We start from the raw sequence: 12,450 nt of genomic DNA on the forward strand, positions 1-12,450 counted from the left end.
CTTTTTCAAACCCCCACATTCTAGTTTGTTTGTATCCAACACATTCTGACACCTTTTCTTCACTGTTCCTCCTCTGGATCGCCGTAGAAGAGGATATCCGGCCTGGGAGCCTAGACAATCACTGGGCTCTGGGTTCAGTACCCTGTCTCAGAGAACATAGTGGAGCATGATAGAAGATTCCTAATGTTGGCATCTGGCCTGTGCATGCACAAATGTGTGTGTACGTGTAGAATAAAACTGATACAAAAATAAATTTAATGTCTAGACTCAGGTTGAAGGTGAAGCAAACGGGGCTCAAGGTCAAATAGTGATGTCTCATCTCAGGCCAAGGGAGGTTGCTTGAAATAACAGCGCCATTCCCTTTCAGGAGAAAATGTGTATGTGTGAAGGAGCATACACATGGACAGAAATAAAACGGGGTTGTTTATACCAAAATGTTGATTGTCTCCAGGTGGTAGGATTCTAGATACTTCCACTTTCTTCTTTTTTGCTACTCTGTTATTTTTCTCAATGAAAATGTACTGTGAATTCAAAAATAAAATTATTTGGCTTTGTTGTTCATTACTAATTTACCCCATACTTGCTACATGAAAACTGTCCTCTTATTTCATTTTAGCTGACATTAAAAGTTTATCTTCGTTGATTTCCTTTGACACTTTATTATGGAGCTGTTCAAGGCTGAGGGTAAAGCTGAAAGGCAAGGAAGGCAACTGGTCTGGACCCTACGATGAGTTTTGAATGATTAACAAATGACTAAAGAATAGAATCTAATTTTTTTTTCCCTCATTGAATTAACTTTTGTTCTCCCGCCTTATTCCTAAAAGCATGCTAGTCCGGTTTTCAACGAAGCCTTGCTTCCGGCTACTTTGTCGCCACAAGGTTCCAGCAGCCGGCTTTTGGAGCCCAGCAACACCCGGGCTCATCTTACAGTCGACCTCCAATGACGTGTATCAAAATCTGGCTTTAGAAGACTGGATCCACGACCACGTACATCTAGACGGCAAGCCAGTTCTTTTCCTTTGGAGAAATTCTCCCTGTGTTGTCATGGGCAGGCACCAGAACCCATGGCAGGAATGTAACCTCCGTCTGATGAGACAGGAAGCTATAAAACTGGCTCGGAGGAGGAGTGGAGGAGGGGCAGTGTACCACGACATGGGTAACATCAACCTGACCTTCTTTACCACCAAAACCAAGTACGACCGAATGGAAAACCTGAGATTAATTGTGAGAGCTCTGAACGCTGTCCAACCCCACCTGGACGTGCAGCCCACCAAAAGGTTTGACCTGTTACTCGATGGGCAGTTTAAAATCTCAGGAACTGCATCGAAGATTGGCCGGATCGCCGCATACCACCATTGCACCTTGCTGTGCAATACCGACAGGGCGGCTTTGTCTTCTCTGCTCAAGAGCCCACTCCAAGGGATAAAGAGCAATGCTACTCCCAGCATCCCCTCTGTAGTCAAGAACCTCCTGGAAAAAGACCCCTCGCTGACCTGTGAGACTCTGATGAGTGCCATTGCCGCGGAGTATGCGGCTTACCATCACACCGATAATCACATTAACCTAATAAACCCGGCAGACGAGACACAGTTTCCCGGGATCAACAGCAGAGTGAAAGAATTGCAAGGTTGGGAATGGGTGTACGGTCGGACTCCTAAGTTTAGCGTCAACGCCACATTTCACGTGCCGTGTGAACAGGCGCGTTTGGAAATTCAGGTGTCCATAGACGTAAAGAATGGACTCATCGAAACCTTCGATATAAAAGCACCTGGCCATTGGCTGCCGCCGGAAATAGGTAACACGTTAAACTCAAGTTTTATTGGCAGCAAATTCTGCCCCACTGAAACCACCCTGCTGACGAATATGCTACTGAGGACGTGTCCGGATGACCAGCGCTTACACAGTAAATGGAAGATTCTATGTGAGAAAATCAGGGGGATAATGTGACCCCGAGTAACTGTTTTTACAGACAGTTTCAGTGACATTTGGAACATGGTATTGGACCAGGCTGGCCTCAAACGCAGAGGTCTGCCTGCTTCTGGCCCCTGAGTTCTGGGGTTAAAGATATGTACCCCTACGTCCAGGGATTCATAAATTTGTTATTTTGTCTCTGGGCTTTCTTTTTTGTTATTTTCTTGGAGACAGGGTTTCTCTGTGTAGCCCTGGCTGCCATGGAACTCATTATGTAGACCTGGCTGGCCTTGAACTCACAGAGATCTGCCTCCCGGGTGCTAGGATTAAAGGTGTGCCACCACCTGGCAACCTTTCCATTGGGTCTTTAACCATCATGAATCAGCATAGTCTGTCCCCAGACATTGCTGCTAAGATCCCTGTGCTTACGTCTTTATTTTTCCAACTTTTTCAGAGTGTAACACCACTGTTGGCTACTCCTTAACTCTACAATAATAACCCAGCCCTACACTTGTCCCCCACAGTAATGTGTATTGAGTGTCCACTATATACCAAGCGCTGTGTCGGCTGCTGTTCACATCCATGTCGTCTGGCCTCAGGGACTGACAAGTCTAGTAAGAGGTGTTTGAACTTATCAGACTACAATTAAGAATAAAAAAAAAAAAATGGTTTTTACATGGAACACACACATTTAGCTCTCAGTTGTAATTTTCACACCCGTGTCCACATCTCAGTCTGTAGCTCTCATGGTGGTCTGCGTCTTCCCTATACTGAATCCCGTACATTTTGCTCACCTCAAGTAACAGCAGTTTTCGGTGCTCTTCACTGAGAATTCTCCCTGGTGAAATCATTTAGGAACAGAGTACAGACTGAGTTTAGGAGAATACTACACGAAGTTTGGTTTTGTTCTGAGGCCTGACCCCAGACTCTGTGCATGCTAAGAACATGCACGACTCACCTGCACCCCCCAGCTGCACTCAACTCTCACATTTAAAAGGGAAGACGGAGGCGTGTGCTTGAGGAGAATGGAGTTTCAAGACAGGGGTGGCCAACTGGGTCCAATGTTCCTGAATTCAACGCCAACTACTACTAAGTTTCCAAAGTGCCCATTAGGAAAGGATGGGAAGTAATGATAAGAGAATGGAGAGGTGGGTATGATCCTGTGTTAAACACAAATGGAAACACCACAGTGAAACCCATCCCATTGTATAACTATCACGTGCTGGCAACTTACACATTAACTTTTAAAAGTGCGCACTGGAGACTGCACACACCCAATGGAGGCAGTAAAAACACCGTTCTGAGACCAACCCTTTGCCACAGAGTGAACACCCTGTCCTAAGAAGTCCCGAGGAGTAGGGTGGTGCAAAGGTTACTCCCAACCTTAACGACCTCACTGCAGCCAACAGTGAAGGAGGTGAGTGGGATGGTGGGTGAGGACCCCTCCAACGGCGTCCTGGGGTGTGGGTGTCACTGGCTCCTCATTGTCTAGGCTCCAGTCTGACCTGAGTTGTCAGAACTGTGTGAAAGAAATTTCTTCCTCCTCGGGCTGGGACCACAGCTGCTGTCTTACTTTCTCCCAGCATGAGATTCCTGGGGAAATGCCAATTATTGGGGACCATTATTTCATCAGTCCAATAACCACAGGGAGGGGCAGGACAGTCTCTCCTTAGAGCATCTCTGGGCCCTGGCAGGACGGTCACAGGAGCACAGCTAAACAGGGAACGTTGACTTTATGGCGCTCTGTAATGCTGGACATCCGAGAGCCAGAGAACATCTCCCAAAGGCTACCGTTTATTTTTCTTTTTGGAGGCAAGGTATCACGCAGTCCCGGATGGCCTCAAGCTCTCTATAGAGCCTAGAATGACTTTGAATTCTGGATCCAGCAGCCTCTGCCTCTGCGGTGCTGGATTACAACAATGCCCCATCAAGCCTGGCTGACAGCTCTCTTAACTGTAACCTCTGGGCTTGTTTGTGGTGCCAGAGATGGAACCCAGGAGTGGCACACTCTGGGTTACACCTTCAGCCACAAGTACTTGTTTTCTCATTAAGAGGCCCTCAGCCCATCTGTCTCTTACAAGCACTGTAGCCTGGGATTTTCATTTTGGAACTCCCAGAAGCAAGATTAACACCCAGCAGTCCTCATAACAGCTGTGAAATACTTGCTGACAACCAAACAAGCTGGTAAAATCTTTCCCTTAACTCCATGACTTACAAAAGAAACACTGTAAATCTACTGAACAGCGTATTTAGGGACCCAGAAATTTGTAGAAATGTAAACATTTATTGTTAAATTCATATATTATAAAAATAATTCAGAGGTTAAAAAAAAAAGAAAAAAGGGAAAAGAAACAAGCTCAGCATTTGCTTTGCTTGCTATGGTTTGAATATGTCCACAAAGGCCTGTGAGTTGAATCTTGGTCCCTAGTACAGCAGTGTTAAGACGGGAGACCTCTGAGGTACTGACTCTGCCACAAGCTTTGTTTCAAAGCTTACGCCATCTTGTGACATTGTGCCAGGATGCAGAAAGAAGACCCTCCCCAGATGCTAAATCCTCTATTCTTTGTATGTCATCCAGCGGAGGGTATTCAGTTTTAGCAACAGAAAATGGGCTGAAACCATCTAAAGCAGAAATGTATAGCGAGGTTACCACACATCATATTTTTTTTGTGTGCTTGTTATGGAAAATGTCCACTGTTGTTTCATGACATGGTCTGAGATCTAAATCACAATATCCAAGGGAAAAACGACCCTATGAAGAGAAGAGAGTACTGTTAAAAATGACACACACAGAAAGCATGACGTTCCAACCATAGTGCCAGCCACTCGGAAGACTAAGAGCCCAGGAAATCATATCCATGAAGGGAAAGGGGGGGGGAGTGTGGATCTGGGGGAGGAGAGGGGTGCGAGAGGAGGGGCTGGAAGGAGGAAGTGAGAGGGGAAACTTCAGTCAAGATGTAATATAGAAGAAAAACAAATAAATCATATCCTACCTGTGGTCTCTTAAAATAATCAAGTCCCCTTCCAATTTTAAACATCCATCCAGTGTTGAACCTATTAAAATTCCAAGACATCTGAGTTAGTTTTGCAAGCCAGAGTTGGGTAAGACTCATCAAGCTTTCCCCTTAAACAAAGAAAAGCTTGAGCTGAAACAAACCTCAGGCTAGTCCCTCCATCAGCCTATAAGGAAACAAGGCAGTACTGCCATCCATTTTTCATAGTTAGCTTCTGATTAACTCTGTATGAAAAATAAGGGTCTCTCTGCTGTACCATAGGAAAAGCACCATGCTAAATGGAAAGAAGGGATCTTAGTGTGATCCCTAGGAAGCTGCATGTTTCCTGACCAACAGCACACCACTAGAACATACCACCGAAGGAAGCCACACCAGGCAAATAGTAATTTCAGTAGGAAAGGAATTATGTCTCACTAGAACACCGGCTATGGTCCCCACAAAAGAACTCCTCCCCCCATGACACAGAACTCACTCATTATCTGATTAGGAATTAATTAAGTCCACTCTACAGAGGTACGCCTAGGTTTCTTGTCCAAAGAGCAAAGTTACCAAGTTTCGGCATGATTTGAAGTTTTAATATTTAAATATGCGTATATAATTATGTTGCATTGGAATTTTTAAGACGTGTCTCAGCTATGAGAGAAATGAATAAATGAAGCATTATACACTAACCTAATTTCTCGGTCATGTATAGAGGAAGAAAAGTTTACTTCCAACAGCACTCCATGACTCCTGAGGGACTGTCTTATTTCTTCTAGACCACTGCTCTGCTGTGCACTCCCAAACCCCTATTGGTGGCGAAAAACACAAATTACTTACTCAGTTATTAATAACTTAAATTATCCATAAGCTATACAAAGAATACCACGGAGAGATTAAACTGAAAAGATTCAATTGTAATTTCAATATTACTGTCTCAAAGAAGCAACTGAAGAATGGGCAATTTTTTTCCTCTTTTATATATTGTTTTTATACAGGGCTGGAGGGACGGCTCAGCCGTTAAAGGCTAGGCTCACAACTGTAAATATTGTTTTTGTACAGACTATTGTTTTTCTCATGTGAAAGCCACACGACTCCCTCCACCTCGGCCTCCCTGTTGGTAGGCACGCAGGCATGTGTCACCATGCCCGGCATCCTTAAATGTATTTTAGTAATGAATTTCAGTCATCCATGTGGGACTGCCTACTTCTTAGACTGATCTAGAAAATTCTAATTATTTGGATGCACTCCTATTTAAAGGACAGAACTGTCACTAGTGCAGAGCGCATGATCGATGACACCCAAGACTAAAATGACAAACTACTCAAACTCAACAAAATGGCTGAATAGAAGATCAACACTCTCAAATCAATAACTTTTTCTTAGATATGCTATGCTTGGTACTACATACATGGAAAGTTGCTTCCAAGGAAATACATGTAGCTGAAGTACTGGACCAGGTTCCTTGTAACTGAACTCAGTAAGTCAAGAAGGAAGGAGGTCTGTCAGGTACCTACTTCATCCACAGAGGTGAGAAGGTGAATAGTTCTTATTTTACATGGCTTCTTAAGCAGCATCTCACAAAACCGAAGGAAGTTATACAGCTGAAAGGTATTAAGGATAGATTAGCACTAACTCGTACAGTTTCTCCTCAGGGTCCAGCAAGGTCCTGTCCACAGATGCTTCCTTCATTACTTTATTTAAGTCTGTTTTACTTTTTTGAGACAGGGTTTCTCCGTGTAACAGTCTGGCTGTCCTGGAACTCTTTGTAGACCACCCTGGCCTCAAACTCACTGAGATCTGCCTGCCTCTCTACCTCTTGAGTGCTGGGATTAAAGGCGTGCATCACCACCACCTGACTTGTTTTATTTATTTTTTAAAGATTTATTTAAATTGAACCCAGAACCTCTGGAAGAGCAACAGATGCTCTTAACCTCTGAGCCATCTCATCTCTCCAACCCCATCCCAAATGATGCTCTATCAGCCTAGAACCTGCACACACCCTCCTGAGGACTTACATCATCTCTAAACTACTCATGCTACCCAAAACAATGTAAACACTTCCCATTACTGTTATATTGTCATGTTTGTATATGTCAACATAGGTAGGATTTCTAACAGTATTTCTGATCAAATCCATGACTGACTGTACGGTTAAAGTTACATGTCTCTATGTTTTAGCACATTCCACATACCTGATGAGTTTGCCTAATATAAGGGTCTTCGATCCAAACTTCCGTAACTGTCTCGTGAAGGTATTCTTTAAACAGTGACTCGTAACTGAACCCAGTTGCGTTCTCCTCTATTTTAATTTGCTTGTGATATTTTCCATCTACGAAACACAAGCTACACTAGTGTGACCAGTGTGCTTCAGGTGGGGTGGCCACGCCCACTCACACAGACGTCCATGAGCCGGGAACTCAGGACAGATCCAGAGGATCCACCTCACCTCTCAATCACCAGAAATACATAACTCGTGAAATGCTGAGTCGCAGCAACCTTCGAGAAGACCCTGGAGTGTCTTTAGCTAGTCTAATGATTTCCATCTTTTCATACAAGACAACATACACACAGGATCCACATTCAGTATTCCTCTGCAATAATCTTAAACTGAGGTTCACCCATGTGTTTCATAGTGATCTGCAAATGCCTTAAAAATGGCCAAGCTTTTACCAGGTATTCAAAGGCTATCGAGTCCCAGGTCCCAAACTGAAAGCCAGCCACTGTTTACAAGAATATATGAGGAAGATGGAAACACAGAGCAATATGTTAAGCTCCCGGGCACAAGTGGCCCAGACAAGTGACCATCCACGATCCAACAAACAGGAGCTCTGAATGCAGGGCCTCTAGCTGCATCCGCCCCTGAGCAACAACCCCAGCCATGTTCCTGAAAACAGCTTTTTTACCTTCTTTTTCTTGGTCTAAGTATTTCTTTATGTTTTCTGCTCTATCCATGTAGTCAGAGATTTTTGTTCTGAGAACACATCTCTTACTGGCGTTTTTAGTGCCTGCAAATTGAAAAAGAAAAAACAGGGACTCTGTCAAGTTTCCCACAAGTTCCCTTCCCTTTTACAGTGTGCTCAAATTCGGTGTGCTGGGTGCCTGCCCTCCTGTAGTTCTTCTGGACGAATAAACATCTTTTTTCTCTCTTCCCTTGGACAGGCTTTAAGTGCACCTCCTCTCTCAAAGGCTCATGAAGAGCCTGGTCCTGTATAACAAAGTTAGGACGCAGTGGAACCTCCAAGTGGGAGGTCACTGAGATGCCGCCCTTGCAAGGGATTCATGCAGTTCCCCTAGGAAGCCAGTTACAGCACACAAACAGTTGTTATAGACGAGGAAGACAGGGACCAGCAAGATGTTTCAGCAGGAAAAGGTACTTGCCACTAAGTCTGAAACTCTGAATTCCATCCCTGGGACCCAAATGATGGTGAAAAATGAGTGCCAAATTCTTTTCTCACCACCAGCTTTTGAGCAGTCTCCGTCTCTCCGTCTCCCTCTCTGTCTCCCTCCCTCTCTCCCTCCCTCCCTCCCTCCCTCCCTCCCTCCCTCCCTCCCTCCCTCCCTCCCTCTCTCTCTCTCTCTCTCTCTCTCTCTCTCTCTCTCTCTCTCTCTCTCTCTAGCAGTGAGTTCTATCTCACAACCCTCCGGCCGTGTGATGTCCCCAGCCTGTTAGGCTGCTGTTAGCTTCCAAGCCTTACAGAACAGCTCAAAGCACTGAACACTCAATAGCTTTTCTGGCATAAAGTTCCAAAATCCTTCCACAACCCTCCCCGAAACGACGGTCAGGTCTGTCACAGAGGTGCCCACTGTCCTGCCGGTACCAACTTGTCTTAGTTAGGGTTTCTATTGTTTCTTCAAAACACCATGACCAAAAAGTCATGGGAGGAGGCTTATTTGGCTTATACTGTGTGTGTGTGTGTGTGTGTGTGTGTGTGTGCGCGCGCGCGTGTGTGTGAGTGTGTGCGCGCGTGCGTGGTTTTTCGAGACAGGGATTCTCTTCGTAGCCTTGGCTGTCCCAGAGCTCGCTCTGTAGACCAGGCTGGCTTCAAACTCACTGCGATCTGCCTGCCTCTGCTTCCCGAGTGCTGGGAATAAGAGCCAGAGGAAGGGAAGGAGTAATGTGGACTCAAGACTTTCTAGCACGACATGTCCGTTGCATTCTAACTCACAGCATCCGTGATTACCTGTACAGGATCACCACAAACGTGTGCCTGTCATGAAAGAGGGAAAGAGGGGGCCGGTGGGGGACATGGGAAGATGGGAGGGAGAGGGAACTGAACTGGGGTTGATGTGCAAAATAAGAGTGTCTCTAATTTAAATTTACAAATATAAGAGAGAGGGGGGAGGGGTGAAGGAGGGAGGGAAGGAACGAACGAACGAAGGAGGAAAGGTTCAAGCCGCCCCTGTCTTTATGTGTGTTTATTCAGTGGTGTAGTCACCGGTAAGGTGCACATATCCCTATGCAAACAAACCTCCACCCTAATGAAACTCATCGGGTCACACTGGGGGCGTGAAGTGGAGACAGAGTAACAGAGAGAAGGAAAATCCTGTCGCAAACAGACAATAGTAATAATCATAATCATAAGCTTCACTCAGACTCAAGACCCAGCAGGGCTTATGTATGTCTTATATGTGGCTCCACCACGAACAACAACAACAACAACACTAATCATAAGCTTCACTCAGACGCAAGACCCAGCAGGGCTTATGTATGTCTTATATGTGGCTCCACCACGAACAACAACAACAACAATACTACTAATCATAAGCTTCACTCAGACGCAAGACCCAGCAGGGCTTATGTATGTCTTGTATGTGGCTCCGTCTCTCACAGTGCGGGACAGTGCCCCGCGCCCCTTCTGCGCGGTCCCGCAGAGCAGCAGCCGACAGACCGCTCCCGCCCGCTCGGAAGTTTCCTTTTCCTCCCCTGACTGCCCCGGATGGCGCGGAAACCGAAACCTAGCCGACCTTTCAGAACCTGCAGGAGCATGTCGATGCCCTCCTGGTAGCACACCAGCGCCTGCTGGAACCGGGACTCGGCGTCCAGCTCCACCGCCCGCTTCAGCACGGCCACCGCGGCCGTGCTGTCGGCGTCCTGCCCCGGGCTGGGCTGAGCCATCGCCGCAGCCGGCCAGCGATCCCACGGCCGAGCCCGGGAAGCGCGCAGCTGGCGTGCCCCGCGGCGCCTGCGCAGTCCCCCACACGGAGCTTTGTGAATGGGAGCGTCCGGGCCGGAACGAAAAACAAGCAACCCCGCCCGCGGAACCAAAGAGCCGCGCGCGCTGTGACGGCCGCGGCGTGCTGCGAGGGTCGCACTGGGTCCGCCCGCCGCCGCCGCCGCCGCCGCCGCCGCCCCGCCCCTTCCGGCTGCGGGGCTGCTCGGACGGGACGCAGCGGGTGAGTCGGGCTGCGGGAGCCGGAGGCGCGCCGTTCTTCCCGGGGCTCTCCCTGCTCCCTGCGATGCCGGCCGGCTTCCCCCTCCCTTCCGGAGTCGGCCCGCGCCCAGGGCTTCTGACAGCGGCCGAGGCGTCGCTTGATTCGCGGCTCTCCCGGAGCCTCGCCCTTGCAGCCCTGCGTGCGAGCCTGCCTGCCTGCAGCTCTCTCTGTGCCTCTCCCGGAGCAGCAGCGGGGAACAACAACTTTAACGGGCAAAAGTTTTAATTTTAAGTTACTGCGACGCAGAATGCGGTTTTCATAGCTGCTGCTTACTAAACACAGTGATTTTGCAAACTGCTTTGACTGTCACCCGTCTAGCCCTTCTCTTTTGGCTGAGAGGCCGTTATGATGCCTGGTTACTACTTTATAGTCCCTGGGGACTCAGGGGAGAGAGACAGTTGTTGGCTTCAGAGATCTCAGTTGATTGCGTGCGGAATTCTATATTCTGCATTTTTCAGGAATGTCTTCTCCACGTTATAGATGTATACCTTGTCTCTTTAGAAAGAGAGAAAGAAAACCTAACAACTTAAGAGCTGGTGCTGTAGTTAGGAGGTAAAGAGGCGTCTGTATCAGAGTCATTGAAGACATCAAAACAAAACAAAAATTCAACAAGAACAAAAACTAAGAGACACTGGGGGAGAGGGAGAAGAAAAGCGAGTTTGGCAACCTTCAGACTTTTCTTTATATACACATGATTCATATATTAAAAATAGGAACAGGTTATATAGCTCATGTGATACCTGGTGTTTTGCAGTTTGTTTGTTTCTATGTGTATGGGTGTTTTGGCCGTCATATCTGTGCACCATGTGCATACAGTGTCCAAGGAGACCCTGGGACTAGAGTTACAAACTTTTGTGAGCTGTCATGTGATAGAGACCCTGGGACTAGAGTTACAAACTTTTGTGAGCTGTCATGTGGGCAGTAGGAATCGAACTTGGGTCCTCTGGAAGAGCAACAGTGCTCTCAACTGCTGAGCCATCATCTCGCCAACCCCATTTTTCTGTTTTTTGTGTAGGAAGAATACCTCTACCTTATTGAGACTAGAATTTGAAGATGGAGAGCACTTGTTTTCTATTGCAAAGGCTTTCGGTTTGGTTACCAGTATGCACACTCACTCTCACACACACACACATACTCACGCTCACTCTCACAAACACACTATTGGGGACCAACAACAGAATCGGTTAGTTTTGATGGTGACACCTGCTTACGTCTATAAGTTAAATTCCAGCAGAAAATATTGAGTGTAGTTTGAGAGACACTGATCTAAAACAAAATATAAAGTCCTTGTCTTCTGGCACTGTCCTGCATTTTGAGTAGAGACAGCTGCTAAATGTTAAGCCAGTAAATTACAATAGGACACAAGTATCCAAGTAAGACAAGGGACGGAGTGCTGGCAGGAGTGTGGCTGACAATGTTAGACAGTTTGATGGAGGTAGACCTTGTTCAATGATGATAATGGTGAAACTCAAGCAATGTGGTCCAGGTAGACCTTGTTGCTAAAATAAAGTTTGAGCCAAAAATTGGAAAAGAAAGGCATGCCAGAGAGTCAAAGGGAAGAACTCTAGCTTGACCAGTTCTGGGTCATGTGGAAAGCCAGCTACTCTGCTGAAGAATAGGAGAATATGAGGGAAGATGGGTGAAGGTTGGCAGTGATATGCAATGGCAAGGGTTAGGATCTTAGATTTCCATCCGGCTAAAGTGGAGAGCCACGGGAGACAGTATTAACTCTTGCCCCAAGCAACTCGTGTATGCATGGCAAACATTCCACCCATGAAACATTCATAGTACCAGCTTTTTTTTTTTTTTTTAATGAATGAACTTTACTTTTAGCCAATTTTAGATTTCCAGACAACTGGTGAAGCTAATACCGGCTTCCTATACCTTTCATACTCAGTTTCCCCTTTTAATATCAAGTATCATTTTTGCATTATTAGCGTTATTTGCTCTATTCAGACAGATTTTCTTTTTGGTGTTCCCCAGTGTTCTTTTATATTCCAGGACCCCACCCATATACCAATGTGGATACATTATGTATAAGATTGTAGTTCTTGGGATCCTTCTGACCAGTGTTTCAGGTCTCTAGTTTGCAATGACCTTGACAGTTTTG

General features: G+C 46.4%; 2 protein-coding genes across 2 annotated transcripts; one reads left to right on the forward strand and one right to left on the reverse strand.

Annotated features, from left to right (window-relative positions):
* The first annotated feature begins 825 nt into the window (after positions 1–825).
* On the forward strand, positions 826–2,079 carry Lipt1 (lipoyltransferase 1). Its single transcript, XM_051204352.1, has one exon. It carries the CDS (start codon positions 826–828, stop codon positions 1,945–1,947), a length of 1,122 nt encoding a protein of 373 aa, XP_051060309.1. The 3' UTR covers positions 1,948–2,079.
* A 2,096-nt stretch (positions 2,080–4,175) lies between these two features.
* Positions 4,176–10,040, reverse strand: Mitd1 (microtubule interacting and trafficking domain containing 1). Its single transcript, XM_051204439.1, has 7 exons — positions 9,873–10,040; positions 7,811–7,912; positions 7,100–7,236; positions 6,422–6,508; positions 5,598–5,713; positions 4,905–4,965; positions 4,176–4,663 (listed from the first exon to the last, which is right to left on the reverse strand). Exons 1-7 carry the CDS (start codon positions 10,021–10,023, stop codon positions 4,568–4,570), a joined length of 750 nt encoding a protein of 249 aa, XP_051060396.1. The 5' UTR covers positions 10,024–10,040; the 3' UTR covers positions 4,176–4,567.
* Positions 10,041–12,450: the final 2,410 nt, after the last annotated feature.

The sequence above is a fragment of the Phodopus roborovskii genome, unplaced genomic scaffold (assembly GCF_943737965.1).
Source record: "Phodopus roborovskii unplaced genomic scaffold, PHOROB, whole genome shotgun sequence".
In the NCBI taxonomy this organism is placed as follows: Eukaryota; Metazoa; Chordata; class Mammalia; order Rodentia; family Cricetidae; genus Phodopus; species Phodopus roborovskii.

Bases quoted from the DNA above. Each gene is read 5' to 3' on its own strand.
- Lipt1 (XM_051204352.1), top strand. From the start codon at position 826: ATGCTAGTCCGGTTTTCAACGAAGCCTTGCTTCCGGCTACTTTGTCGC.
- Mitd1 (XM_051204439.1), bottom strand. From the start codon at position 10,023: ATGGCTCAGCCCAGCCCGGGGCAGGACGCCGACAGCACGGCCGCGGTG. The intron at 7,913-9,872 runs GTCGGCTAGGTT...TTCAATTTGCAG, and splicing joins GCTCCTGCAGGTTCTGAAAG to GCACTAAAAACGCCAGTAAG. The intron at 4,966-5,597 runs GTTAGTGTATAA...GAATTTTAATAG, and splicing joins ATACATGACCGAGAAATTAG to GTTCAACACTGGATGGATGT.